Below are 25,411 nucleotides of genomic sequence, written 5' to 3' on the forward strand. Positions count from 1 at the left end.
AACGGCTTGGATCGATGACAAAACTGTGCTTTACTTCCCTATGCATCTTTGCAGAAGAGCACCTCTGAAACGGACTCTGAAACTCATCGTTTCAATGCATGGAATTCACCGACCTCCTTCTGTTGTACATTCCGTTGTCCAGGATCCATTAGCATCAATTCTTAATGGCATCCTTTCGGGCGGGGACCCTCAGCATGCTCCGATATATGGTGTGCTTGCCAACGGGTCCTTCGTCCATGGTTCTTATCGACATGTCACGTTCGGGACTATCCCTCGCCCCCTGGAACGCGTGTGGCTAGTCGTGGAACTCCGCTACGATGCACACTGTATCTTGACATCTTTTTAACAGAATGCTCTTCACAGTCATTGCTTTTTAAGCAACTCTCAATACAATTCCCTTGAAATAGTTGCTGCTTCAAAAACTTTCTGATCCTTCACGATTCGATAACCGCTTAAGTCAGAAAGAACTTCTTCATGCTTCTTCATGGACAAGAAGTTTATCTCTAAACTCGGGACGAACAAATCATGGTCGAGGGCCACTCTTGATGTTTTATCCTCCCGAGACAGTTCTCGACACAATCCAATTCCTTCAATCCTCGTCGCAGTGCCATCGGCCAAAATAACGTTCTGGTAGTAGCACTCGTTCAGCTCCACGAAACTTGATCATGTGCGACGTTGCGTCGGTGTGATAAACAATTCTTCCATCTCGAATATATGATGCTCGATATCCTTACTATCAGCATAACGCTTTTTACATTTTTTTGTTAAATCGACACCTTCGAAGTCGATGTGGCCTATTCGTAATGTCATCGCACTGACCATCGTGTTGCCCGGTCCCTCACATACTGCCTTAAATCTTCTTGGATGAGAATGAATTCGACCTTCGTCTTCCAGACATTGTAATTTTTTAAGCTTTGTAATTCCCAATCGTTCCATTTATATCAAATTTTCCTTCGGCTACAACGTTTGCAACGTCTGACTTGATTGAGGACACGGGTAAAACAAACCTTTTAATTCATCACCAGACTGCTGAGATGAAACACACCGCAGCAACAGTTGTGCTGGCTGAGGTTACTTCGATCTCTTTGATCTATAACAGAGCCGATGTATTGGTTATGTCCCGCACTACATCCCCGAACAAGGTCCTTCTGTGGCTTCCGATAATCGAGAAGGCAATTTTAAAGCTGCATATTCTTTCGATCATACTTATGGTGAATTATGCGGTATAACGTATTCAAGGGAAACGGGGTCAAATGGCCCTACTAAGAATTTCTCTGTAATTCATTGAGTGCTTTCCGTAGTCTATAAATCGATGGGACTGGGTGACTGGCCCCGCGCCCACGTGACCGTTTTGTTTAGCGTCGGGTTTGCCCCCCCCCCCCTCCTGGTTTGCCATGTCACCATCCGCCCAAGGGGTTGGGTCAAGCCCGTGTACCCAAGCTTGGATATGTGGTGACACACGTTACCACTCTGCACGACGAGGACGTGTCGGAATAGGAGTTGGATGGGAGAGCCTGTATTAACCCTCGAGAGGGCTTCGGATCCCATCCCATTGCAGAGCGATTCATTCATTGAGTATATCACTTAAAACTTATTAAATGTTTGCTATGCTTTACATACATCGGGAGCACAATAGATGTGTGTATAACCTTTTAACTTTTTTAAAATTAATCTACAATAAGCGTATCTACATTAATCTACAATTAAAACATGACCTGTCGGTGCTGGTGTATATCTGTAGGGATGGGATGTTTGTTGATGAAATTACTGGATCCAGTGGCAGAGACGTAAATTACCAGTGATACTTGTGACTGTTGTTGCTATCTCTCTGTCACTCAGATACGTATCAAACGCATAAATGGACTTACATATCGATAATCAGGTAGGTTGATTGCACGTGGTCAGATGCAATTGAATTTCTAATACTTTTGTTCAATATTTTTCGTAAAACCATTTTAGTTCTGGTAAGCTGCATGTTGTGTGCTATTAAATGGAGCAACTAGGTAGTGCCATTTTAATGCACTGAAAAACAAATACGTACAAATGACCTCAGTGAATAAACAAACGTACTTGGCTGCTTGATCGTTTCAAACTTTTGTAATCTTATCGCACACATTATGATGAATGCAACGTAGAAAAGAGATAAGTATCTACGATAAACACATTAATCATGATGTACTTTTTTGCCTCATCGAAATCAAGTCTTGTCGCGAGTGGCGTAAGAATTCGCTTATCATATGATTCATGGAAAAAAGTAAAATTGGATGTAAATGCCGAAATGTTTTGTTTTTGTTTGACATTTTTTGAATAAATTAATTTTATGAATTATTTTTTGAATTAATTATTTTTCATGTTGTATAAACAGTATTACATGAAGACTAATAGTCACAGAGAAATGAATAAAATAATACAAGTAACGTATTTATTTGTGAATTTATTTATTTTTGAATAATCAATGATTAACGAAAGCATTCAGCAGTACTATGTTACTACATGTGGCACTAACTAAACAACCGTGCAAAATATTGCCTTCGAGACCAGGTTGGCCAGTTAAAAAAAATAAATCACAGAACTGATCAAGCAATGTGCATCAGCTGCATTATATTCCAATTAAACGCTTCGTGTGCTCTTCTTTTTTCTTTTGCACCTCCAAACGACAAATGATAACAAGCTAACCACTTTTATCACACCAATAGGGATTTATTTCAGATCTGAATTTGCTTCACCGCTCCTGCTTATCGTTAAAAACGCTACCCGTGTCGTTCGCGCGTCCGCTGTGCGCCATCTTGTCAGCTTACAATAACGGCCCCTTTGACGGTTGCCGTCCTGTCGTTGTTTTGTGCTATTGGTTCGTCGTTGTACCGCCGCTTGCAGCACGCATCTCCAATAAGATGCATGCACTTGCTGAGCATGCCGGATATCACCACTATGCCGGCAATTATTGACGAGAGCCGCACAATAAAGTGTGCAATACTGTCCCGATCCTGGCGGACTAGCACCCGCAGGGCAGACATATCGTACTTGAAGTAGATCCCCGCTACACCCTGCATACCCTTGTCGATATCTGCGAGAAAAAGAAGAAAAACAAGATCAAAGGACGAAGAATAATGGCGGTGTTGTAATCTGAATTAATCTGTGTGCTCTCCTCCGACACTGCAGAACGTACGTCAATGTGGATTCGAAGAGAGGAAAACAAAGCACGGCACACACGGGGTTGGGTCGTAAAATGCAAACATCGGGTTAATGGGGAGGGAATGGTATCTAAAATGCGTTTTACCTGATACGGACGGGGGGTGGCCTAAACACCTTCACGACAACCGTTACCGATTTTATCATCACCAACCCAAAAAAAAACAAACGCTACTGATAACGTGTATCGATAATCGCATCGATAGAGTTCGCCCGAAAAAAAAACATAAAACAGAAAGAGAAAAGGGATTTGCCCCGCGCTAGTAGGCGAGCAATACGTGCAAGTAGCACCGGTGTAAAATTTCGAACGTCTTCCACTGGCCATACCCAAGTGCCGGTTGCCTTCGATACCGGGCTGGCGGATAAAGATTAAGGAATAGATACGACGAGAGGCCAGAGGGGGTCTGCCAGTGTTCACTGGTTTTGCGTACAAACGGGCAACCTTCAGTGTTCTGGCGGAGTTGCTTCAGTCGTGTTCGGGCCGTTCAACGCCGCCGTCCATCCGTCCATCCAAAGCGTACGTACAGTAGTGAGTGGGTGCATACAGACAGTGCCGTTTAAAGCCCTAGAATCCTGCTGGCGAAAACATGGCTGGATTCTTTAAGCAGCTGTCCTGCATTTTGTGCAGTGAGTAGTGTACACGCCAAAATGAAATGTGGTGCATGGTTTGGTAAACGTTATCTCCCCCGTTCCAACGTCTCCATAGGTATGATGCTCCTGTTCTGTGGCGGCATGCACATCGGCTGGAGCATTATGCATCTGTACATGTCCGGCAATCGATGGGCGGTCGGCATTTCGGTCGACGAGTTTCGATTCGCCATTTTGTCCTTCTTCACCGGGTGCGGATTTATCATACTGATTGTGGCCGGCACCAAAAACCTGCTGCCAACGCGTGTCTGGATAATGCTATCGGCGTTCTTCTTCATTATCAACGGCGTATTTTTCCTCGCAATGCCCACGTATTATGCGGCCACAGTGGCTACCCGTATTATAGCAGGTGTGTTCGGGTATGTCAGCACGGCCATTCCGTTCAGTGTTTCCTAATTTTCCGTTCGCTTTGCGCAGGCTTTGGACATGGGATCGCTCACGTCGTTTCGATCATCTACGTGGGCGAGATCGCTTCGCGCAACTATCGGGGCAAGCTGGTCGCCATACTGGTGTCGTCCATCATTGGTGGCATTGCACTGTTTACCATCCTGTCGATGGTTACGACCAACCCGGTATTCGTGGTGGAACCGAACATGCACGCGAACCGTGCCATCGGCATCGTCATCCTGCCGCTCGCCACCTTTGCCCTACTGTGCTCCTGGTTCCTGGTGGTCGAATCTCCCATCCACACGCTCACGACGTCCGGCAACGAGTCGGAGGCACGGTCGAACCTGATCAAGCTGCGCGGCCTTTCGATGGAGTCGCCCTCGCTGATGGACGAGTTTGAGGATATGAAGACGCTCGCGTCGGAAAGCGAAAGCCTTTCGCCGTTCTTCCTCAGCCAGGGCAACTTCCCACCGTTCCAGCTGGTGCTGCTGGTGAAGCTGGCCAATCTGCTGTTCTTCAACTACTCGATGAACACGGCCAAGATGTCGCTGATGTCGCTCATGTTCACGCTCGGCCTGTTCACGCACAACTGGGCTCCGTCCATACTGATGCTGAGCAAGTTTGCCGGCTCGCTGTTTGCGATCCTGATCATCGATCTGCTACCGAGACGGTTCATGTACGGCATTTCGTCCACGTTCACGGGCACGTTCATGCTGGCGCTTGGCATTATTCTCGCGACGTACGACGTGGTCGCTACCTGGATTCCGCCCTTCCTCTACATCGTAGCGGAGGTGTTCAACACGTTCGGTATGCTGCCGGTGTCGGAAATTATGCTGTCGGAAGCGTTCCCGCCGAAGAAGCGCGCCCTGTCCGTGTCGTCCATACTGATCTGCGAGTACGTGGGCCACATGGTGGTGTACATCATCTACTTCAACGTGCCCAGCACGCTCACGAACACGTACATCAAGACGCTCGTGTTTTCGGGTGTGATTTTGCTCAAGTGCCTGATCGCTGTATTCACGATACCGGACACAAGGGGCAAATATCCTCGCGAGGCGGTTCAAATGTACATGCACAAGAAAAAATAAAAATCGGGCATTCAAATCGTCCTCCCCCTAAACGTGGCTTTCTCTTCTTTGCCGTTGTCTTCCCTGGTTGGAAGATAAAAATTATAATCAACGTCAAATCGGTGCAAGTCTAGTTTCTAAAGTCTACCGCGATTGCGTATTGTTTCACGTTTGCGCGCCCTGTACCGCGCACGATAAGTAAATCCCTTTTCCCCGTCATAACGGTAAAGATAAGCATCTCACCCCCGCTACCCGCCCATTACGATTTGCTCTTATCGGCAATTGTTTGCGACCCGTGAACGTGTACCGTTCGTGATGAATAAGTACGCTGGCACGCGCTGTTACTCACCGATAAGTTGCAAATTTTCCCGCACAGTGTACTGGTACGTTTTGGAATGGGAGTAAAACTTTTGCACATCCGTCGGAACGACTTCAATGAAGTACTGCATCATCACTTGCCCTGGGAAGGATGGAATACATATAAAATGCCATGCGGCAGGTGGTTAAGGTGGCAGCATTTTACCATTGTCGAAAAGTTTCTCATCTCCTTCGAGTGGATGGATGATTCCGGCGGTGTGATCCCCGAAACTGAATCGATTGATTCGGTGGGAAAAGTTGGTTTGCGTGTTGGCAAAAATGCTATTTAAATGGATGTGTCCGCGGGAGAAGTGTATCGTTTTGCCGACAGTGATGTGAAAATTGCCCGCAACCTACAATAATGCAAGAGACAGCATTGGAATTAGCATTGGCTAGTGCATTTGAAGGAATACTCTTTTCCATTCCTACCAACCTTGTTCAGCGTAAGCACACCGTGAATGCGGCACGCATCGTGCGGCTTTTCTGGAATGATGACCCGCTCGGGCATGCTGTATACGACGGCGTGATCTGATTTGTACAGAATTTCCGCTATCGAGTGATACTCGTTTCTTAGGTACGAGTTATGATGCTGCATGTAGTCGAAGTGCACGCGCTGACTGGGACACAGCTCGAACCAGGTGTCTTCCTCTTGCAGTATACCAAACGAGAAAACGTTTTGGTTGGTTGAATCTAAAATATCGGCTCCTATCGCTACAAATAGGGTTTACTTGCGTTTAGTATTGTAACGAAAGGGAGAAACAGCCACAACGTGGCACGATGACTTACATTTGCATGGCATTGCAACCGTTAGGTCAATGTGTACCTTCAGCTTCGACTGCAGATCCGTATCGGGAACGAATGTAAATACCAATCGCGAGTCCAAGTAGTATGTTACTTCGTGGTAGATTAGAAACACAATCACCAGTCGGCTGATGAGGGATACTGCAAAAAATATGTTTCCGTAATGGATAATTAATATGCGCCATTCTTTTTCTTTTTTCAACTCAATCGAGAGGCTCAAGCTTTACATGTTCCACCGACACGCGTCGGTTGTACGAATTCTTCCTTTACTTTGGGAAATGCATCCAGTCGAGAAACGGCATCTAGGGCCTGTTTAACACCTCTGTAGCGGAGCATATTACGAAAAAAAATTGTTATGCCGTTCCACACTATCTGCACCGCTTGCGGCTTTTGGGCAATGTTTATTGGACGGCAATGTTTTGGTTTGCGTTTTTTTTTGCATACATAAGCCGACGTATGAAGTTTGCAGCTTTGAACAGCTGTGTACAAGATAAATAGACAATAGTCTGTACGCACCTTGGTATTTTGCTTTCAAAACGCACTGCTGCCAACTGAGCTGAACATCACCCTTCGATTTCCTTCTAGGGATGGGCATGGCGTAATTAAAACGGATCAGAATGAATTTGTTCGGAATTATTTGTTCAAAGATGTTGTATAATTTATTTCACATTTTAATAAATTCCAAATAATTCTGAGTTTAATTAGCAGAGCGCTTTATTAACTTACAAAAATAAATGAACGAAGATTATACTCTTTAACCCTAACCCTAAACATGACTTTTAAAACACATTGCATTTTGTCTTTTCAATTCATGTGATAAAGTTTATAATAAAAAAATAATATTCCACAGGTTGTACCTCAGGTGTATGCACTCATTTAAAGGTAATTAAAATTTAAAAAATGTTGCTCAAAAATAATATTTTTGACATTTTGTTTTTGTTATTTACATTTTAAAAAAACTGGAATTCTTTAAAGATATTCCTTAAAAAATATACAGAGATTCTTTCAAATAACACAAATTCTAATATGTTTCTCTTAAAATGCTGTAAAGGTTAAGAAAAATTATTTTAAAAAATCAATTCCATTTCGATATTTGCCATGGAACATTTGTTCCGTGTTCGGATCGGAATGCTTCAGCTCCGCGAACGGAACGGATGAATGATTCCGTTCATGAACGCCCATCGCTAGCTCTTTCTTACTTCAGCTATCGCCCGGAAAAGCCATGTCTCCCGTGGTAGGTTAAATAAAATCTTAAATTACTCGTGTTTTCGGTGCAAAAATCACAAAAATGAATATTCACCGTGTACCGTGTGCCGAGTGGATCGTGAGCCGCTATGAATCGTTCTGTTCGTGACGTGGGAAGACCGTAAAATTGCCTTCCAAATGTGACCCAGCGTATGCACGTGTCAGCACTGTGTACGATTGACTTGCGGGGCTTACTCGATGGGGCTGTCGTTCCTTGCTGTCCGACAAACCGAACGATTCATAGGTTACGATTGTGTTGTGTTTAGCATAATGGATATGTTACTGTGTTCCCTCCGATCGTTGTGAATGCGCGTGTTATTACACTATCAACTGATGGATTTGTTTTATTCGCTTTTCAGGAGAAATCGGTCAATGCGGTGAAAACCAAGCCTGCTGCTCAGAAGCCGGCTCAGAAGAATGTGCTGCGCGGCAAAAATCCCATCAAGAAGAAGCGTGAGCACCTTCGGTATGGCATCGATTGCACCAACATCGCCGAGGATAACATCATGGATGTGGCCGACTTTGTAAGTATACAGTAGACTGTTGACATGCCGTGGCACCGGAAGCCAGGGGTAAACAAATCCCTAATAACATCCGACTCCCATCCCGTTCACAGGAAAAGTATCTGAAGGAGCGCTTCAAGGTAAACGGAAAGGCCGGCAACCTCGGCAGCAACGTGAGCTTCGAACGCCAGAAGATGAAGGTGTACGTCAACTCGGATGTGCATTTCTCCAAGCGCTACCTGAAGTACTTGACCAGGAAGTACTTGAAGAAGAACAGTCTCCGCGACTGGATCCGTGTTGTGTCCAACGATAAGGATTTGTACGAGCTGCGATACTTCCGAATCAGCTCGAACGACGACGATGAGGAAGAGAACGAGTAAACCAGAACTGCTGGAAGTGGTGAATGGTGCACTGTACTGGAGATTTGCCCGTTTTTGTGAAAATTCAATACAATGGTGGGAGAAAAACCGTAACATCATCGGCGGTTTTTACCAACAGTATCAAATTACCGTGTTTCATGTGTTATGGTGTGAAGCCAAAATCCGAAATGGTATGATGTGTTCTTTCACCGGAGACAAGTGCTGTGAATTATTGGTTACTTACTTACTCATTTGATGCAGTTTCATTGTGCTTTGGAGATGTTTCATGGAGTTGTTTATTTGTTTGTGCAGTATTCATGCCTGTCTCTTGGTTGTCCGGCTGTCTGCGTGAATTCGATTGTCGTTCTGGCGCGTTGAAATCAACTTTGGTGGCATGTATTGTTTGCATCATCTCATTTTGAACCTGTTGTTTATTATTGTTTATTTTAGGCATGCCAGTCCTGTCCCATGGTACAGTCGTAGAATCGTTGACATTAACACATGCCCGTCGCAAAAGGATCTCTTATGGAATGACTGTCCTTTTGTGGGTATACTAATCAGTCTCATAATGCTAAAGTGGCTTAGACAAGGCTTGATTACCAGTTACGCTAAGCTCGGTCAGATAAAAAAAGAGAAAAATGGGGTCCAAATGGTGAAGGGGGAGTGGGGGGGGGGGGTTTCGGGCCTATCTTATCACTGTGGATAAAAAAGAACCAAGAAGAGGAAAATCAGACGTTTTGGAAAGGATACAAGGCAGACCTAGAACAAGTACATGTGTTGTGCTTAAGCAGACTTAGGAATAGAAGGGCGGAATCGAATTGATTGATCCGTTGGTCCATTCAAGCACGGAATGTTGAGGAAAAATATGAAAATGCATGCAACGAACTAATATTCTGACGGTGATAAATACCTGCAGAAGGTTTTAAATAGGATGAATTTAGCCCAACAGAACGGTGTTCGCCAGCGGCCAGCAGAAAACACTACAATTTCAAAGAAACGCAGCCTTACGGTCATCTGGATTAGACGGAGTTGTAGCGGTGGATAGAATATGAATTATTCGCAAGTGCTACCGGGGGAACTAATGCAAAAAGTATGGAGGGTAACGTGTAATTCCACCAATAGCATATCACCATATAGCATATTTTAGGTGTTTACACCTAAAAGTCAAAATATGAAACATCCGGAATCGTGCGAAGGGAAATTCATAGCAAATGTGCATTTTTCTCACAAACTTAAACTCTCAGTTAGCGGTCAAATCTCCCCTGTGCCTCGTGACGAACTCGCTGTCGAACACCTTCTTGGTGGTGCTTTAGCCCGGCATCCTCGTAACATGCCCCAGCCAAAGTATCCTGCCAGCCTTTCCCACCGTCAGGATGCCTGGATTGATTACCCTACAGCTCAGCAAACTCGTGGTTCATCCTTCTCCTCCAAGCTCCATGCTCGAACACACCACCAAAGATAATCCACAGAATGCGTCGCTCAATCACGCCCAGAGGATCCTCCACTCGGATGGTCTAAAACTTATGTCCCTAGAAGACCACCGGGCGAATCAATGTGCAATATATGTCACATTTCGTTAACATTTTTAATTTTCCTGAATCTCAGGCCATCGTGTCGGTCGTAGTATGTACAATTCCTCTGCACAACACCCGCCCTAAGATAGCGGAACTTCTAAATCGGATAAAGCTTACGAAGCAGTAGTTTTGTGGGCCAGATTTTATTCGAAAGGACAAAAAAATGACTGCGTCCATTTTTGTTTTGTTGGACACACGCTTTGGATCTAATGGAGACGCACTGGTGACCACAACACACTGATCGTTAAGTTGTTTGTCTGATATTCGTTTGAATCTCGTAGTACATCATTTTTAATGCCAATAACACCAAAAAGAGCGATGAACATGCTTGAGAATAGAATTTGGTGCATAAATGTTCATTGCCTTAAGCTGTGATTGTGGACTTTTCTAGATCTTTAGATAGATCAAATTGAAGCAGCACAATTAGGTACGAGGTTGCAGCACTGAAAACCTACAAATTAATTACGGTAGAAGGTCAAATCGTACAATCAAAACACAAGAATGCGCAGAATTACCGAAAAAATGAACGTAAAGTCCAATCTGAACAAGCCGCTTCCGTCGAACAGCGAAAACCGCTTCCTATGCAACAGCTGCAGGGCGATGGCTTTCGATCGTTCGAACAGTGCTTGATCGTCAATGAAGTAGTTGGATTTGTACTGCAGAAGCTTGTGCAGCAAAGAGGCGGATTTAAATAGCTGGAAGAGGTTAAGGTACGAAAAAAACATGATTACAGCACTGGAAGAAATGGTATGCTTTGCCCGTAGTTTACCTCACTGTGGGTTGATGCACACACAATTAGCATGTAATAAACGAGCAAGCAAGCAGGAATGCACTCGAACGCATATCGACAGGCCCGTAGTATCAGGTCGAGCATTTGATAGTTCCAAAATAGGAGCTGTAACGTCATCAAGAATAAAAAAAAAACACGTTACGTTAGGATGATCGGAGGCCAGAAAGACAGACGAGTAGTGGACAGACCTTAGTTACAATGAAAAATCCAAACAGTGTGTTGACGAATGTAACCGTCACGATCGCAATGATCTGAGTCGAGTATGCACCGTTGATAAATTCGGCCAGCTTGGCCACGTTCTCGTGTATCACGAACATGTACGTCAGCCGTTCACCGCTGATCAACTCGTGCTCCTGCACGAACGGTCGACGATTGAGAGGATACACCTTATTGGTGGGATTCTTTTCTCCCTTGAGCGTCACACTTGGTGTGGACTGTCTTTGCAAGCTCTCCAGAAACGTATCTAACATCCTTTAAAAAAACGTGAGCTTTTTAAGACGTGTCTGTGTGAAAGGTTCCGTTTGGGACATACCAGTTCAGTTTGGTTAGAATGCACTCCGTGGATTTAACCAACGTTGTGAATTCCAAAATCGTTATATGAAACATCCACAGGGGATACACTATAGTAATGATCGTGAAGTAATAACCATGGCTGTGCGTATGGTAAGAAATCGAAACGTTAGTGGAGTGGAAGGTTAATCGTGTATGTTACATGTAGGCATGTCCACGGACTTACTTATACTGGGCATATGCTTCACAGACCGATAGGATAATCAGCATTCCAATCGAAAAAGGAACCAGGATGGAATACTTTATCGGTATCTGCATGTTGCGGAATTGATAGTAACGATCGTTTATCTTCACATTGCTGCCCTGAATCCCTTCGATGTAGATACACTTCATCTGATCGGTACGCCACAACGATGCGTAACAGATGATTGTGGCCAGCACGCCGGAGTAGATCTGTGTCATGTACGCTATCGAGATGGAGCGGAACAGGGAAGCGATGTAATAAGGTAACAACAACACTAGACTAGTATACTTTACCAAATTTAAAAATGCTTGGACTGTTTGCAGCAAATTCTACTACGAAGGTCAGTTCTACTGCTTTGTACAGTCCAACGAGATAGGCACCGAACAGAATGATACTGTACAGGATTCGTACGATTGAAAGTGAGGGTGTTTTGCCATTGGTTTCTGTTTCGTAGGAATCGTGCAACTGTAGGCCAATGATCTGTATAAAAGAAAAGACAGCAATAAGCATCAACATGGAGTAGGGAAGTGTAAACAACACAATGCACATTTGGTTTAACTATATTCCACACTTATTCATTTACTACAGTACATACTTTAGCCCAGAAGCTTGATTTTGCAGCCGGATTTTCCATGTTATGGCTGGTGAACGTTTACACCGCAAGTGATTAGGGTGGTAACGCTTAACCAATGCACACACGGGCGTTCGCATGATGGATGAGGAGAACAATTCTGCTGCAAGATTAATGTTCCCAATACGCATTAGTTAATTGAATCGTGATTAAATTTGCATACATAGAGATACACCGGCGTACATCACTTGCTATGGGGTTGTTATTTTAGTCGCCTAAATGAAGAGGTAACTTGTGGCAGTGAAGCGTGTAGTATACTTGCGAAATCTATAAGGTAATGTAATGTTGAATAATTTCTTCAAATTGGGAAACCCTAGACACATTCATTATTTGTTACACAATCCACGACATAAGACGGCGTTATGTGAAGGTTTAGAATAATTATGGCCGTAGTCAGAAATTTTTTGAGTGTGCGATCTTGTACGGAATGGAATTAGATAGCTTATTCGTAACGTGCTTTTTAAGCAAATCGATTAATCGACTTGATAAACTTGAGTGTTGTGTTTGAGTGTTGTTCCAAACATAAAAATTGTCCTTGATGTTACAAACATGACTTTATGATGATATGATGTGCATTTTACCTTTTATTGCGGTTTAAGAAGCTCATTCTCATCGTAATAAAGCATGGTTCATTTAGAAATAGGGCTCTTTGTTTGAATTATAGTGCTGCCCCTTAAGGACAAAAATGGAATTTTCGGACAGCGTTTTGTTGAAAGCAGAAAACACTACACTTTTTCAAATTTGCATGCAATTTAGTGCAATTTCTGCTCCAAGATATTCGACATGCAAGACGAGAAGCGTAATATGATTGTGCACAACTATCTGCTTTATCCATTAGTGTCATCTCGGGAGCTGGCAAAACGGTTAAGTTTGCCTAAGTGGACTGTTGCACTGAATGAAAAGTACAAGGAGACACTGCCCGACGACTGCCCGCAAGCAAGGAATCTACTCATGTGGCAAAAAGACCACCGCGTTTGTGACGAATAAGAACATGGATTCGGTTTTGTATAAGAAAAAGTGCCTTAAGAAACCAATTTTGCCATTTATTAGGTTTGGTTAAGTCATGTTTTTGGCCTGACCTAGTAAGATATTATAGCTAAGTATCCAGGTCGTGCTACAATAGTACAATACAATAAAGTGTTCATATAAAAACCTGAATCCACCAAATTGCCCCCAGTTTCGCCCAGTAGAGCGATATTGAACAATAATGAATCAAAAATTAAATAAAAAGGGAGCAGAAACTAAGGATATTATATAAATGTAGAATTGATGGAATTTACTGGCCAGAACAGAGACTGAAGCAGCTGTGCGCCAGTGAATAGACCGCTATCAACAGAAAAGTTGGAGAATTTCTTAGAAGAAGTGAAGAATTTTTTTCATATTTTTTTAAATACATTATAACAAAATCTATGATTCATTCAAAGAAAGTTTTTTAATTGGATGAATGGTATAAAACATACACGCAATGCTAAGTGCCCCAGTTCTGAATGAATTAAGCCTTAGTAGAGAAAATATCCACGACTGATCTTGCGGAAGGCTGCCGCGTACATCATTAGACTTCTAGACCGTCCCGCGTAAACAAGCAAACATGTTTTTCAGTGTTTTATACGAATTGTTTGTTTCTCGCAGTGTTTATTGAATAATTACCAGGATTATGTTTTGCATTGCTCTTACTGTAACAATTCCGACATATATATTTTGCATAGTAATATTGTCCTGCAAATTGCAAAAATTAAATAATGTTTTGGATACAATTAAAAAACACAAGTTGTACTATGATCGAATGTGCACTGGACACGGCGGCCTTCAAACACCATTTGAAGAAGGTCAGCGTTTTGGCAGAGATAGGCCGCACTGAAGCGAAAACTTTGCAGAGCGTACTGATTTGAGCCTGCGATTAATCGTCCAAGCGACCATGGAAGTCCATTAGAGGTGTCCCTTGCTAGAAGTGTTGAAGCAAAGAGTTTTTACCTTCAGGCAGGGGGACTACTTTGCATGCTCTTGATTTGAGATGATGAATAAGCTGTTGGAAGGGTATTGTACTATCCTGAGACAGTTCGACCGAATTTGACCTACCAATATCGGGGTGGTGGTTTTTTTTAATGCTCATCGGTGTTGTTGTGGGTTGCCTACATTTAGCTCCAGATTGTGTGTTTGAAAGTTAATGATTTGTTGCGTTTATCTTTTGTTGTCAAGAACTCAGGGTCTTGATGCAAATGTTCCTGTGTTTTGGATTGATCTACGCGATCATGCCTGTCTATTCTAGACTTTCGAGACTTATTAGCAAGTACAACGCAGCAGCATAGTCATTCCTTGCCACGGAGAAACGCGATATATGTGAGGCATGAACCCAACCGGGCATGTTGTTAAGTCGCGCGAGCTGTCTACTGTACCACCGGATAGCGCAAATTCAAAATCTTGAAAACCATGAATCTCTGGAGATTTAGGATTAATGAAACTTTAGAGATTCAAATCACTCATCGCTGCAGATTAATATGAATGAATCTCAACAAAAGATTCATGAAACACAACACTAGTAGAACTGTTCCTGCTTTGGGGTACGATGTATAAACTGTTCCAACTATTAAGCGTTTGTCTATCTTTGCCTACGCTCTTCATGTGTTGGGTAAAGTGAATTAACCATGTATATTGTATGTTCCGCTCTTCATGTGTTAGGTAAAGTGAATTAACCATGTATATTGTATGTTCCGAGTTTCTCTTAGTTCTAGCATGTGCTGTGTATTCTGTTTAGCAGACATGCTACAAGGTTTAACCGAAAACTCATTAATATTATTTCTCCCTTTGTGGCCTTTGTTAATTGATTTAAATACTCACAATCCTAAACAGGTGTATGAGTATACACTTGGCCATTTTGAAATTTAAAAAAAAATACATAAAGCATTTTAACTGCTTGCCAACAGATTACAAAAGGATTTTAAATGTTTAAATGTGCCACAGCAACTGTTGTCTACAAGTTGGGGTGGACAACAAATTGATCCCACTTCAAAGTATGACCCAAGTGTCTGCAATACAAAATTTATCACTACTTCCTTTTGACTCTTATTCGTACGACTTTTACAGTACTCTTATTGACCAAAACAGTATTATGTATAATTATAATGAGTGTCTGGATATTCCTATTTTGTTACGACTGCTCTAAACACGTCTTAAAATAGATGTTTAAAAAAAACAAAAACAAAAAACAATAAAAATCTGTATAAAGCATTTGATGTGTTTTATGAACTTATTACGCAACTTCTGTCTGCCAGTCAGTCGTATACGATCAGTGAGCCAGCTTGTAGCAGACAATATTATGAAAATTATTATTTATTCATGCAGACAAAACTGTCAGGCCCGATTCAATTCCCATGATACGTAAAAATCATGCATTTTGGAATACCAAATAGGTCATAAGAAAAAGTAGCTCTAATAATCATAGTATATTTATACGCTGTACAATATACAACATACTTTAAAGGAAAATCAGTTAAGCTGCCTTAATTCATAGTAAATCATCAGAATTAGATCATAACTTTGTATTATTTTCAATCCTGTCTAAGATCGTTTATTAAACTGACTTTATCAAACAAACTGGAGAGTCAGTGTTGGAGAAGTGAACTAAAGAGGCTGCAGAGCATGAATAGTAACTGAAGCACGCTTCTCGAAGTTCCAATTGGCTGTTCTTAATATAATCGCGTAAACGGAATAGTGCACTTTACAAAAAGTGTAAAATTCATTTAAATTTAATCGCTTACTTGTGATAGAATGATCGGTTTTTAAATATGTTTTAAATGGTTTTGCTTTAAGACATATGCCTTAGATCTCGAATTGTTTTCTCGGAAGTTTATGTCACTGTTGATGTCTCTGCGAATACCCGAAGCGCTACTTCTCAACACATTTGTACGGCATTTTCCAACGTGTTGAAACATCGACAGCTATATGTAGATCAGTATCTTAAATTTAAAAAAAAGTATCACTTGAATAGCGGCATATTCAAATTCCGTTTCCGAGTTAAGTAGGTTTCAACCATCGCCCATATAGAGCCATATAAAGAAATGAATCATAAAAAAACCTCGTCCCACAAAAAAAAACCCCGAAATAAAGTTTCCGTCGTGGTTCAATCACCCGGGCCAATCGGAAAGAGATTTCGGTCAAAACACTGCCTGCAAACAGGAGCAGGGGAAGAGTTCAAGAGCAATTCTTCCGGCGGGCAGTTAACTCACTCTTTTGTTTTTTCCCATGGCTTCTCAATTTTCTCAAGCGCCTTCAAAGCAATCTTTAGCTCTCTTTAAGCAGAACGGTTAAGCAAATTAGCACTGTAAACATTTGCGATGAACTCCGCACAACGAGCCGGTTAGTGTGCCAATGTCTCGAGAAGCGCTCAGAAGCTCTGCATTTCCGTTAATGATTTTGGTTTTAGGCAAGCGGACACTTAAACTCCTTCGTGAAAGAGAGAGCGGGAAAGAGAAGCGCGCAACGATAAGATTACGAACCACGTATTACGGTTAAGTGTCCTCTCGCGTGTCAGCGAGTGCCAGCTGAAGGCGAAAGAAATTGGCAGACTTCCTTCCCTCACGGCACACCGGCAGCACCCGGTTGCCATCGTTCAAAAGCATGACCAAACCCATTCTGACGCTGATCGCTCTTCTTCTCTCCCTGCGCACGTTCGTTCGTTCATATGGGCAAAATGTGCTGCCAATTGGTCGTGGACTCCGGGAGAGCTCCGAAGATACTGGCGCACCCGCTAGGCGAACGTGTGGTGTGGAGAAAGCTAGCACTGATCTGCTTGCGCATTAGTAAAAGCGTCAGCAACCCATTCGCCTTTTATAGCGGAGCCACTGCTGCCGGGCGGTGGGAATTGATCGAAACGATTCATGCATAAATAACCGAACCAACACGACCGATCGACCGAACACCGACCCCATCATCCAAACCCCCAAACCAACTGCATGCGTGTGCGTGTGTGTGTGTGGGTTTGGGTGTGAGCCACACAGGTGGCTTCCGTCGCGAGCATAACGCGCCGGCGGTTGGACGATCTTTTCTAGAGCACCTGACTACTTTCTCATCGCGGAATAGAAAGTAGCTTGTGCTGCTGCTGCTGGTGCTGCTCTCAATAGCCCAGGGAGAACGGACCACCTGCGTTCCACCGCGCCCGGGATGAGATGTGCTGGGGAGAAGATCTCTCTTAGAAACGAAAACTCACCGGCACCGCGTGCCACGAACAAATCGCGCACTGCTGCTGCTCCCCGTATCATGGAGGCGCTACACTACGCGTGGCCCCCAGGTACTGAGCCCAACATGCTGGACATGCGAGAGACTCCACCACGGGGCGAGAGGCACGGGCCCGTTCTCTCCGTTCCAAAGAGCATAATGCGTGAGCGCACACATCTTAATCGGCACACATCCCAAAGAATCGGTCGGTCATTCGAGAGCCCGCAGCCCGCGCAAGATCCGCACCGTTTCAAGTTCAATGTCAGTAGCGTCGTGAGAGGTGATCGAGACACAGTGGGTTGATTGGTTTGGTCCGCGTACTTTAGTAAGTGCATCCCGATACTTCAGCTTTCAGCCAGGGGTTTTTGGCGTACAGTCGACAGTCAAGTGGCTTCAGTGATCGCACGCCCTCATTAATTAGCCCTGCCGGTAGATCGAAAGATCGCTCACCAAAAAGCAGAATTCAATCATAAGAATCGATCGATCGTGTGGTGATCGTGCTGCTCAAAGATAGCCGTGAGTGGGGCTGGATAAAGAAGCTGCGGAATTAGACGCAGGTGGACCTCTGTTTCGTTATTTTTGGCCCATTTGCTTCGGAGCCCCAGCCAGGTAGTCCCCGGTCAATCGAACGGTTTTGTGTGCGCCCGCTCGCGCGAAGGCAGTTTTCTGATCTGTCAACTTCATTTAATATTCAAAGAAGCCCATAACGGGACGTGAAGAATGTATGTATTCGTGCGCGTTTGTGTGTAAAAGTGTGCCAAAGAAATCGCCGTTTGCGCCGACTCGGAACTGCATCGCGGCTGTGTGGCGTTTTGTCCCCTGGATGTGACCACGCGTTTGACCAAAGATTAAGCTCCCCACGGAGATGGTAGAATCACATCATTCGCTTCTTTCTGTCGCAGCTCGCTACCAGGCGCTGTTTGCAGCCACCGTCACGGCAATGTCTTAAACCGCGACCCGCAAACCATCCCGGACGGGACGGGACGGTTTGCGTTTAACGGTTTTTTGTTGTTGCTGCTGCTGCTGCTGCTGTTCCTTCTCACCACCGTTCTGCTCGTGCCGCATTTATCTGCTCAAAAATCAGCCCTCGGCGGCAATTGCACACGATGGCAGCATTATTTTACCGTTGCGAATGATCGTCTCCTTTTTTTTGTTCGTTTTGCTTCCCCAACTATTTGTTAATCGTTCCTTTCCTCCGTTCGGGTCGATCCGGATTCTGCTATATTACGCGCGTGATTTAGCTTGCGAGCGGGCGAATAAAAGGGTGAAGAAATGGGGAGGGGGGAGGAGGTCGATAATAGGGTAGCCTGTTAGAAAATTAATGTAATTAAATCTTAAATATTCTTTCCAGGGAGGTGGCGAGCGTGAGGGTGTGAAACTACGTCCCGTACGTGACGGTGGCCGGCGAAGAAAACAAACACCAAGACACGCACTGCGCTGAATGCAAGGTAAAGAGAAAGCTGAGTGTCTGAGAAAAAGGGGATTCTCTTGTACTACACACATCAAGCATAATCTTCACCCCAGTTTGTGTATGTTGTTGTTTTTTTTGTCTTATTTTCTCTGCATTCTCAGCTTTCTTTTGAAGTGTTTGTTTCGCCAATCGCAGTCGATCGCAGGTGGCACACTATACGCGCACACGGTTTGGCTTCTTGCAAGCTTCAAATGGGGAGCTTCGGAGCTTTGCTGCTTACTTTGACACTGATCATCGGCCCGTTGGCGCACGGTGCCAAGCTGGGCAATGGAGTGTGCAAAAATTGCAAAAATAAGTAAGTCTTTAGACAGTCTTCCCCAAACAATATCGTTGTCTCCTTACGAATAAATTTTGTTCGATTATGTCCGGCTGTTGTTCTATAGAAATGCCGCTGCCAACAGCCAACGGTTAATAGCGAGCCCAATTAATCTGCTCAATCCCGACCGGTACGAGTTCTTCACGCTGGACGATAAGGGCAAGGTGGTGAAGCGCATTATGACGTTCAAGGAGATACAGAGCATCGTGGCCGGCAGCGACATTACCGAGCTGAAGCTGTTTGCCAACAAAAACAACAACGATCGCATCGTATCGAGCGTTGTCTCGAACGTTAGAAACGTTCTGAACAATGAGCTGAATCTGTTGAACGGGCATGATGCGATCGACACAGCCGAACAGCAGCAGCTACCCATCTCGGACGTGATCAATTCACCGCACGATCCCCCCGGTGGTACCTCCACCATGTACGATGTGTTGCACAAGCTGGGTGAAAATTTGGTAACGTTTAAGCCGGAAAGGACCACGACAGCACGCCCATCGGTGACTCCGGAGCGTACAACGACGACCACAACGACTACAACGACCACAACGACCACTACTCCTCCACTGGAAGATCTAACTACACGCTGGATTTTAAGAACGACACCTAAACCGTTCACTACCACGGCACAGCAGGTAACTGAACGAGCAACGTACTCGACAACGGCAAGACCGAGGATAAGCTCAACGGAACGTACCACCACGGCACGGTCCACCGTTCGTCCCGTGGAGACGACAACGAAACAGAGAACTACCACCACTGTACGAGTCACGGAACGACCCACGACCACCGAAAGACCGAGTGTGAGATCTACGGAAAAACCAGCCGTTTTCAAGACGACTTCCCTGCCATCCACGACAGTACCAACCACACGCAGAACTACAACGGAACGGCCAACGACGACTACGACGACTACGACGACCACGACGGCAGCCACCACGACCACCACGGCAGCCACCACGACCACCACGGCGACAACTACGACTACTGCGAAACCGATAAAACAATCGACTGTTGGTCGTCCGTCCACGACCACCACCACCTCTAACCCTACTACGGAAGCGTTAATGCTAAAGTGGTCTGCCTCATCGCTAGCCTCCGTACGATCGACAGAAACACCCGCACTGAAACCGTCTACAACGGCGACAACCACAACGGAACCACCGCCAATGTTGAAACAGGCACACCCATCAACGGTTACAGTCCGTTCCACCGATGCACCGACGCCCAGGACATCTACGGCTCAATCCACGACTGAGTCATCGAGCACGAAAATGACATTACCCGCCTTGGCAGAGCAGCCGGTGGTGGTAAAGATTTCAGCTACAGTTATGAAACCAACGGAACAATCGGTCGAACACTCCTCCCACCGATCGGAAGAGGTATCGGAAAGCACCAACTTTGTAGAGTATTCGACCGAACAATCGTCGGAAAAGTGGGACGATAGTAGTAGTGGCTCGAGTAGTGAAACAACTACCTACACTACCTCGGAGGAAACATCATCGGAAGCTTCGACGGAGCTTTTAATGAACAAACTGAACGAAATAGTACAACAGCCACTGACAGTAGAACCGGTAACGATGAATGTATCAGATAGTACTACCCCCGACTCCACGGTTAGTGCAAATCGTGTAGTAACATCGGAAGCTACGGAGCCTACCTTAAAAGATACAGTAACGGAGGAGGATGATCGTGAGTCTTTGGCGGATTTGGACACAAGCGATGATGAGTATAATTCCACCGACGAAGAGCTTGCGACTACCAGTGGATTTATCACGTGGTTTACGGATCCTATTAGCTCGCCGTCAAAGCAACAGATCGATGCAATCTTCAAGGAAACGAACGCGGCGTACGATGATGAATCGAAACCTGCGATCACGGGAAGCACATTGGTGGATGATACCCTTCCTACCACCACCGTCACCTCAGTCGAGATGGATAGCTCAACGGCACAAGATTCTGCCAGCAACAGTGACGAACAGTCTGATGAGGTGCAGCTCACTTCTCTAAATTTGGACAACGAAGAAACGACAACAGCAGCAGCAGCAGCAGTAGCAACAGCAGCCGAAGCATCAGATGACGATGACGATTCCTACTTCTTCCAAACCGAATCGGAGCAAACCGCGCTGCAAGACACCTCCACCATACCATCCGATGCGCAGCACGCTATACATAAGATTATCGAGTCACTCCAATCGATTAACGATGATTCGACCAGTATTGAGACGGAGGAAGCGGACTCACAGGAAGCTCCCTACACGGAGGACATTCCCGGAATGAGCTACGACACGGATGCGCAGAGTTCAATCAACGCCATTATTCAATCGCTCGGCCAAGGTGCGCTCGGTGGTAGCGAGAGTGGCATCTTTTCCATTGCCACCACAACCGATATGATCACCACCTCGGGAGAGGCCGAACCGACGACAACGGTTAGTGAAGCTACTGTCAAAAACAACTCTCCCACCAAAGCATCCATTTCTACCACGGAAAAGATCTCGGTACCGAGCTCTACACCCTTGAGTAGTTCCAGTTCGTCGGTACCCGATGTGGCAAAAACACCTAAACCTGATGTGGTGGAATCCACTGAAACGGAGCCTGAAACGGGAAGCTTCAACTACAACACCAACATAATGGACACGATCGAGAAGTTTTTAAGCAGCTTTGCAAGCCTTCCGAAGGAAAGCAGCTATGCGGCGAACCTTACCGAGATGAACATACTTAGCGACTATCCTGCCGAAATCAACATGACCGACTACGTCGATCGTACGGCAACGGTAGCGTCGGTGTTGAAATTCCCCCACACCGCTAGCCAGGAAGTGGCCGCTGACCGAACGGAAGATGAAACTGACAAGAGGGAAGATGAGTCATCGTTGGAAGATGCACCGGCAACCATCGAGCCGGAAATGATCCTGCCCGATCAACCCATCCTAAGCGAAACGGTCGCTTCCTTTATGAAGCTGGGCGAAATGCTAACCATGGGCACACGGGTAAGCTCCACGGACGAGAACCCCACGCCCGTGCAACAGCTGGAAGTGAAGGCAGCGATCGACGAGGAGGAAACGGAGCTGTTGCGCTTCCTCTCCATCTGCAGTACGCTCGGTACGACCGTGTACAACTACCTGCTAACGGACGACCCAACATCCAACGAGGGGCGATCGATGATGGCTGGACAAAGTTTGGTGTATTCTCCATTTGCCACGCTAACTACGCTCTCGATGCTATTCCTCGGAACACGTGGCACCACAGCAGAACGCATCAACGGTGTAATTGGGCTGGACGAGATGACTTCCTTTAATCCGCATCTGTTCTTCAAATCGGTCGCCGAAGATTTGAAGCCAAAATACAGGCGCACGACTGCACGCGCGGTTGACCAGGAAGGATCGAGCTTCTCCCGGACGTTGCTAAGCGACGAATCGCGCGGAGGGTTGCAGCGATTCTTCAAAGCACGCGTACAGGAAATTTACTCCGCAGTGGCAGAAACGGTTGATTTCCGGCAGAAGGATATGCTGCTCCGGCACATGAGTGGAGATTTTCCGCGAGACTATGTGGACACGCTGAAACAGCTGCGCTCACCGTTGCTGTCCATCAGCAGGAATCGCTATCGCGTAAGTATTGGGATCAGACTAGTGAAAAGTTTTCGGCGGAATCGATTCTGGCTAGCTCCGAAGTTTTCTGGAATCGATTCCAAATACTAGGTCCGGAATCAGTTTCCCGAATCGGCTTCGAAATCAGAATCGGTTCCGGATTCGGACACGGGTCCGGAATTGTAATCGGGTCCGGAATCATAAGCGGGCCCGAAATCGGAATTGGCTGAGAAATCAGAATCGGCATCTCCATTAGAATTGGCGTTTGGGTCCAATGCTATGTATTGATAACCGCAAAGAAACCAAATTTACTTGTAAACGATCCATTCTCATCGAGATTCCCGGACTGATTTCGCTTCTGAAACTTCTTATTTCAATTCAAGAACTAATTCTCATTCCGGAGCTAATTCTAATTCTGGACTCAAATCTGATTCCGCTTTCGAAACATATTGTGATTCCCTGATCGATTCCGACCCCGGAGTCGATTCTAATACCGGAGCCAATTCCTATTCCGGAATCGATTCCGGATTAGGAGTCGACTCCGGAATCGGCTCCAGAATTGATTCCGAAGACGGATTCGGAATCGGGCAAGTCCGATTTCTAGCTCCCATCACTAGATCAGACGTCCAATCACCTCTTAGTCATAACGTTTAACACATATCGAAAATTAATTTGCTCATATTATCGCTCATTGTAGCATGAATGTAACAGTGCCGCTACGACCTACGGTACGATGCAGTTCGCACAGGGTGTTAAACGTTCCGGTGGTAGCCAAAGCCCTGCATCATCCTCCGTTGCACTGCCAAGCGTATCATTCCGCTCCGGCTTTTCGACCGGTTTTTCCAAGGCTCTCGATGCAACCATCCTTGCACTGCCCGGCTCCACCAGCAACGTGTCGGTGTTTTTCCTCAAACCTTCCCCCGACTCGGATGTATCCACTCTCGAGACACACCTCCGGAACCAGAGCATATCGAGCGTGCTGAAGCTGTTCCCCGACGAAACGGTTCGAAGCGCGTACACCGAGGTACAGCTGCCCTACTTCACACAAACCACCATCTACAACATGACCCAAAGCATTCGACGGCTGGGCCTGCAGAATCTGTTCGAGCCGAATGTGGCCAACTTTAACGGGCTGCAAGATTCGTCCACCTCCAACCTCTATCTGTCGGAAATCTTGCAGACGGATTCGTTTGCCATGTGCGGTGGTGGTGAGCTGGGAGCAGCGAGGAATTTGCCGTTCCGTAGTTTCTCCACCAATCTGGTCAAGCACAGTGTGCTAGCGACGGATTTGGCTGATGGTAGCAGCAGCAGTAGTAAACTGATGCGTCGCAATCGTCGAAAGCTTGCGTATCGAAACCGTTCCGCTTTCGATGCGCAACAGGTACAGGATAGCAAGCTGGTGTTTGATACACCGTTTCTGTACTTGGTAAGACACAATCCGACGGGAATGGTCCTTTACATGGGACGTTTTGTAGGTTAATATGTTTAAATTAAATAATAATAATTAAGTAATAAAATACGTTTTAAGATCTAATGAAATCACCAGTGGCAGATGCTTTTTTTCTAAGTAGTATCACAAATCCATGGAAAATAGATAACAAATCGTTTTGATGGAATACTTACTTACGTTATTAACCGCTACATCTGCGACAGTCTTGATCTGCTGGAAAACTCGTAGCCCAGACAATTTGTATTTCAATCTCTTCTTTCAGAATTTTATTAAAAAAAACTGGAATTGGTTAATTGACCAGTATCGTAGCGGGTCCGAGTAGGTACTGTTTCGTTTCCTGGATCGGTACAGGTTAGTGATCCATTCCATCACTAAGACAACTCCAGGTTCTTTTTATTTGACGTAACGACTTACGTGGTCATTCCATGCCGGCTTATACAGGCTTTCGGGAATTATTTAGTACCACGTAGCGGGATAGACAGTCCGTACTACGGGGAAATGGTTCATGTGAGACTTAAATCCATGACAAGTCCAGGCACAGTGATTGAGAATTGATTAAAAGGCCGATAATAATTCAGAATCTGTTCCAGGCATAGACCGTTGGGAATCAGTTCCATGATGAGAATAGGATCAGGATTAGAGATGGGTTTTCCGGATCGTACCCACGGTTCCGCTCCGGTTTTGGCATGGTTGTTTCAGATTTCGACACCAGAGAAATGGAATCATACGAAAACTTCCGGATCGCACCCACGGTACCTCTTCTGTTCTGGCTAAACCGAAATGGGTTATTCCGGATGTATCCGGGTGGTTCCTGCGTGTCTGATTGAACCTACCCTTCGGAACTGATTCCGAAATTTGTTGAAACCATCCAGATCTGTTTTTTTTTTGTAAATTTTCCACAAATCTAGTCACGATATGTTCCAGGATATGTATGGGTTTAAGATATGCTTCAAAATCTGTATGGCTTTGCGATTAGTATCAGGACTGATATGGGTTCAATATAAGTACCAAAACCGGAATGGGCTCAGGATTACTTCCAAGGCCGATATCAATTCAGGATAAATGACCAGACCA

At 45.1% G+C, this 25,411-nt stretch overlaps 5 protein-coding genes across 8 annotated transcripts; 3 read left to right on the top strand and 2 right to left on the bottom strand.

Annotated features, from left to right (window-relative positions):
* Positions 1 to 2,676: 2,676 nt before the first annotated feature.
* On the bottom strand, positions 2,677 to 6,944 carry LOC120950778 (endoplasmic reticulum-Golgi intermediate compartment protein 2). 2 transcript variants are annotated; one of them, XM_040369064.2, is made up of 6 exons: positions 6,677 to 6,944; positions 6,435 to 6,590; positions 6,082 to 6,359; positions 5,815 to 6,001; positions 5,641 to 5,751; positions 2,677 to 3,064 (listed from the first exon to the last, which is right to left on the bottom strand). In XM_040369064.2, the coding sequence occupies exons 1-6, from the start codon at positions 6,783 to 6,785 to the stop codon at positions 2,790 to 2,792; spliced, it is 1,116 nt and encodes a 371-aa protein (XP_040224998.2). In that variant the 5' UTR covers positions 6,786 to 6,944; the 3' UTR covers positions 2,677 to 2,789. The 2 variants fall into 2 exon arrangements, with proteins under 2 accessions (XP_040224998.2, XP_040224999.2); XM_040369065.2 differs by having other exon boundaries at positions 6,720 to 6,943.
* On the top strand, positions 3,082 to 5,344 carry LOC120950777 (uncharacterized). Its single transcript, XM_040369063.2, has 3 exons — positions 3,082 to 3,816; positions 3,896 to 4,186; positions 4,255 to 5,344. Exons 1-3 carry the CDS (start codon positions 3,777 to 3,779, stop codon positions 5,310 to 5,312), a joined length of 1,389 nt encoding a protein of 462 aa, XP_040224997.2. The 5' UTR covers positions 3,082 to 3,776; the 3' UTR covers positions 5,313 to 5,344.
* A 635-nt stretch (positions 6,945 to 7,579) lies between the features above and the next one.
* LOC120951557 (60S ribosomal protein L22-like) lies at positions 7,580 to 8,702 on the top strand. The gene is made up of 3 exons (XM_040370337.2): positions 7,580 to 7,683; positions 8,054 to 8,218; positions 8,311 to 8,702. Exons 1-3 carry the CDS (start codon positions 7,672 to 7,674, stop codon positions 8,575 to 8,577), a joined length of 444 nt encoding a protein of 147 aa, XP_040226271.1. The 5' UTR covers positions 7,580 to 7,671; the 3' UTR covers positions 8,578 to 8,702.
* Positions 8,703 to 10,374: 1,672 nt separating this feature from the next.
* Positions 10,375 to 11,892, bottom strand: LOC125906393 (putative gustatory receptor 28a). Its single transcript, XM_049611142.1, has 6 exons — positions 11,657 to 11,892; positions 11,453 to 11,572; positions 11,109 to 11,391; positions 10,867 to 11,025; positions 10,646 to 10,825; positions 10,375 to 10,581 (listed from the first exon to the last, which is right to left on the bottom strand). The coding sequence occupies exons 1-6, from the start codon at positions 11,890 to 11,892 to the stop codon at positions 10,495 to 10,497; spliced, it is 1,065 nt and encodes a 354-aa protein (XP_049467099.1). The 3' UTR covers positions 10,375 to 10,494.
* Positions 11,893 to 17,101: 5,209 nt separating this feature from the next.
* Positions 17,102 to 24,427, top strand: LOC120951765 (uncharacterized). 3 transcript variants are annotated; one of them, XM_040370661.2, is made up of 5 exons: positions 17,102 to 17,841; positions 18,868 to 18,964; positions 19,102 to 19,282; positions 19,371 to 22,908; positions 23,585 to 24,427. In XM_040370661.2, exons 2-5 carry the CDS (start codon positions 18,958 to 18,960, stop codon positions 24,365 to 24,367), a joined length of 4,509 nt encoding a protein of 1,502 aa, XP_040226595.2. In that variant the 5' UTR covers positions 17,102 to 17,841; positions 18,868 to 18,957; the 3' UTR covers positions 24,368 to 24,427. The 3 variants fall into 3 exon arrangements, with proteins under 3 accessions (XP_040226595.2, XP_040226592.2, XP_049461269.1); XM_040370658.2 differs by having other exon boundaries at positions 17,103 to 17,841; positions 19,089 to 19,282; XM_049605312.1 differs by lacking the exon at positions 17,102 to 17,841 and adding an exon at positions 17,861 to 18,125.
* Positions 24,428 to 25,411: the final 984 nt, after the last annotated feature.

This window comes from Anopheles coluzzii, chromosome 2 (genome assembly GCF_943734685.1).
Source record: "Anopheles coluzzii chromosome 2, AcolN3, whole genome shotgun sequence".
In the NCBI taxonomy this organism is placed as follows: Eukaryota; Metazoa; Arthropoda; class Insecta; order Diptera; family Culicidae; genus Anopheles; species Anopheles coluzzii.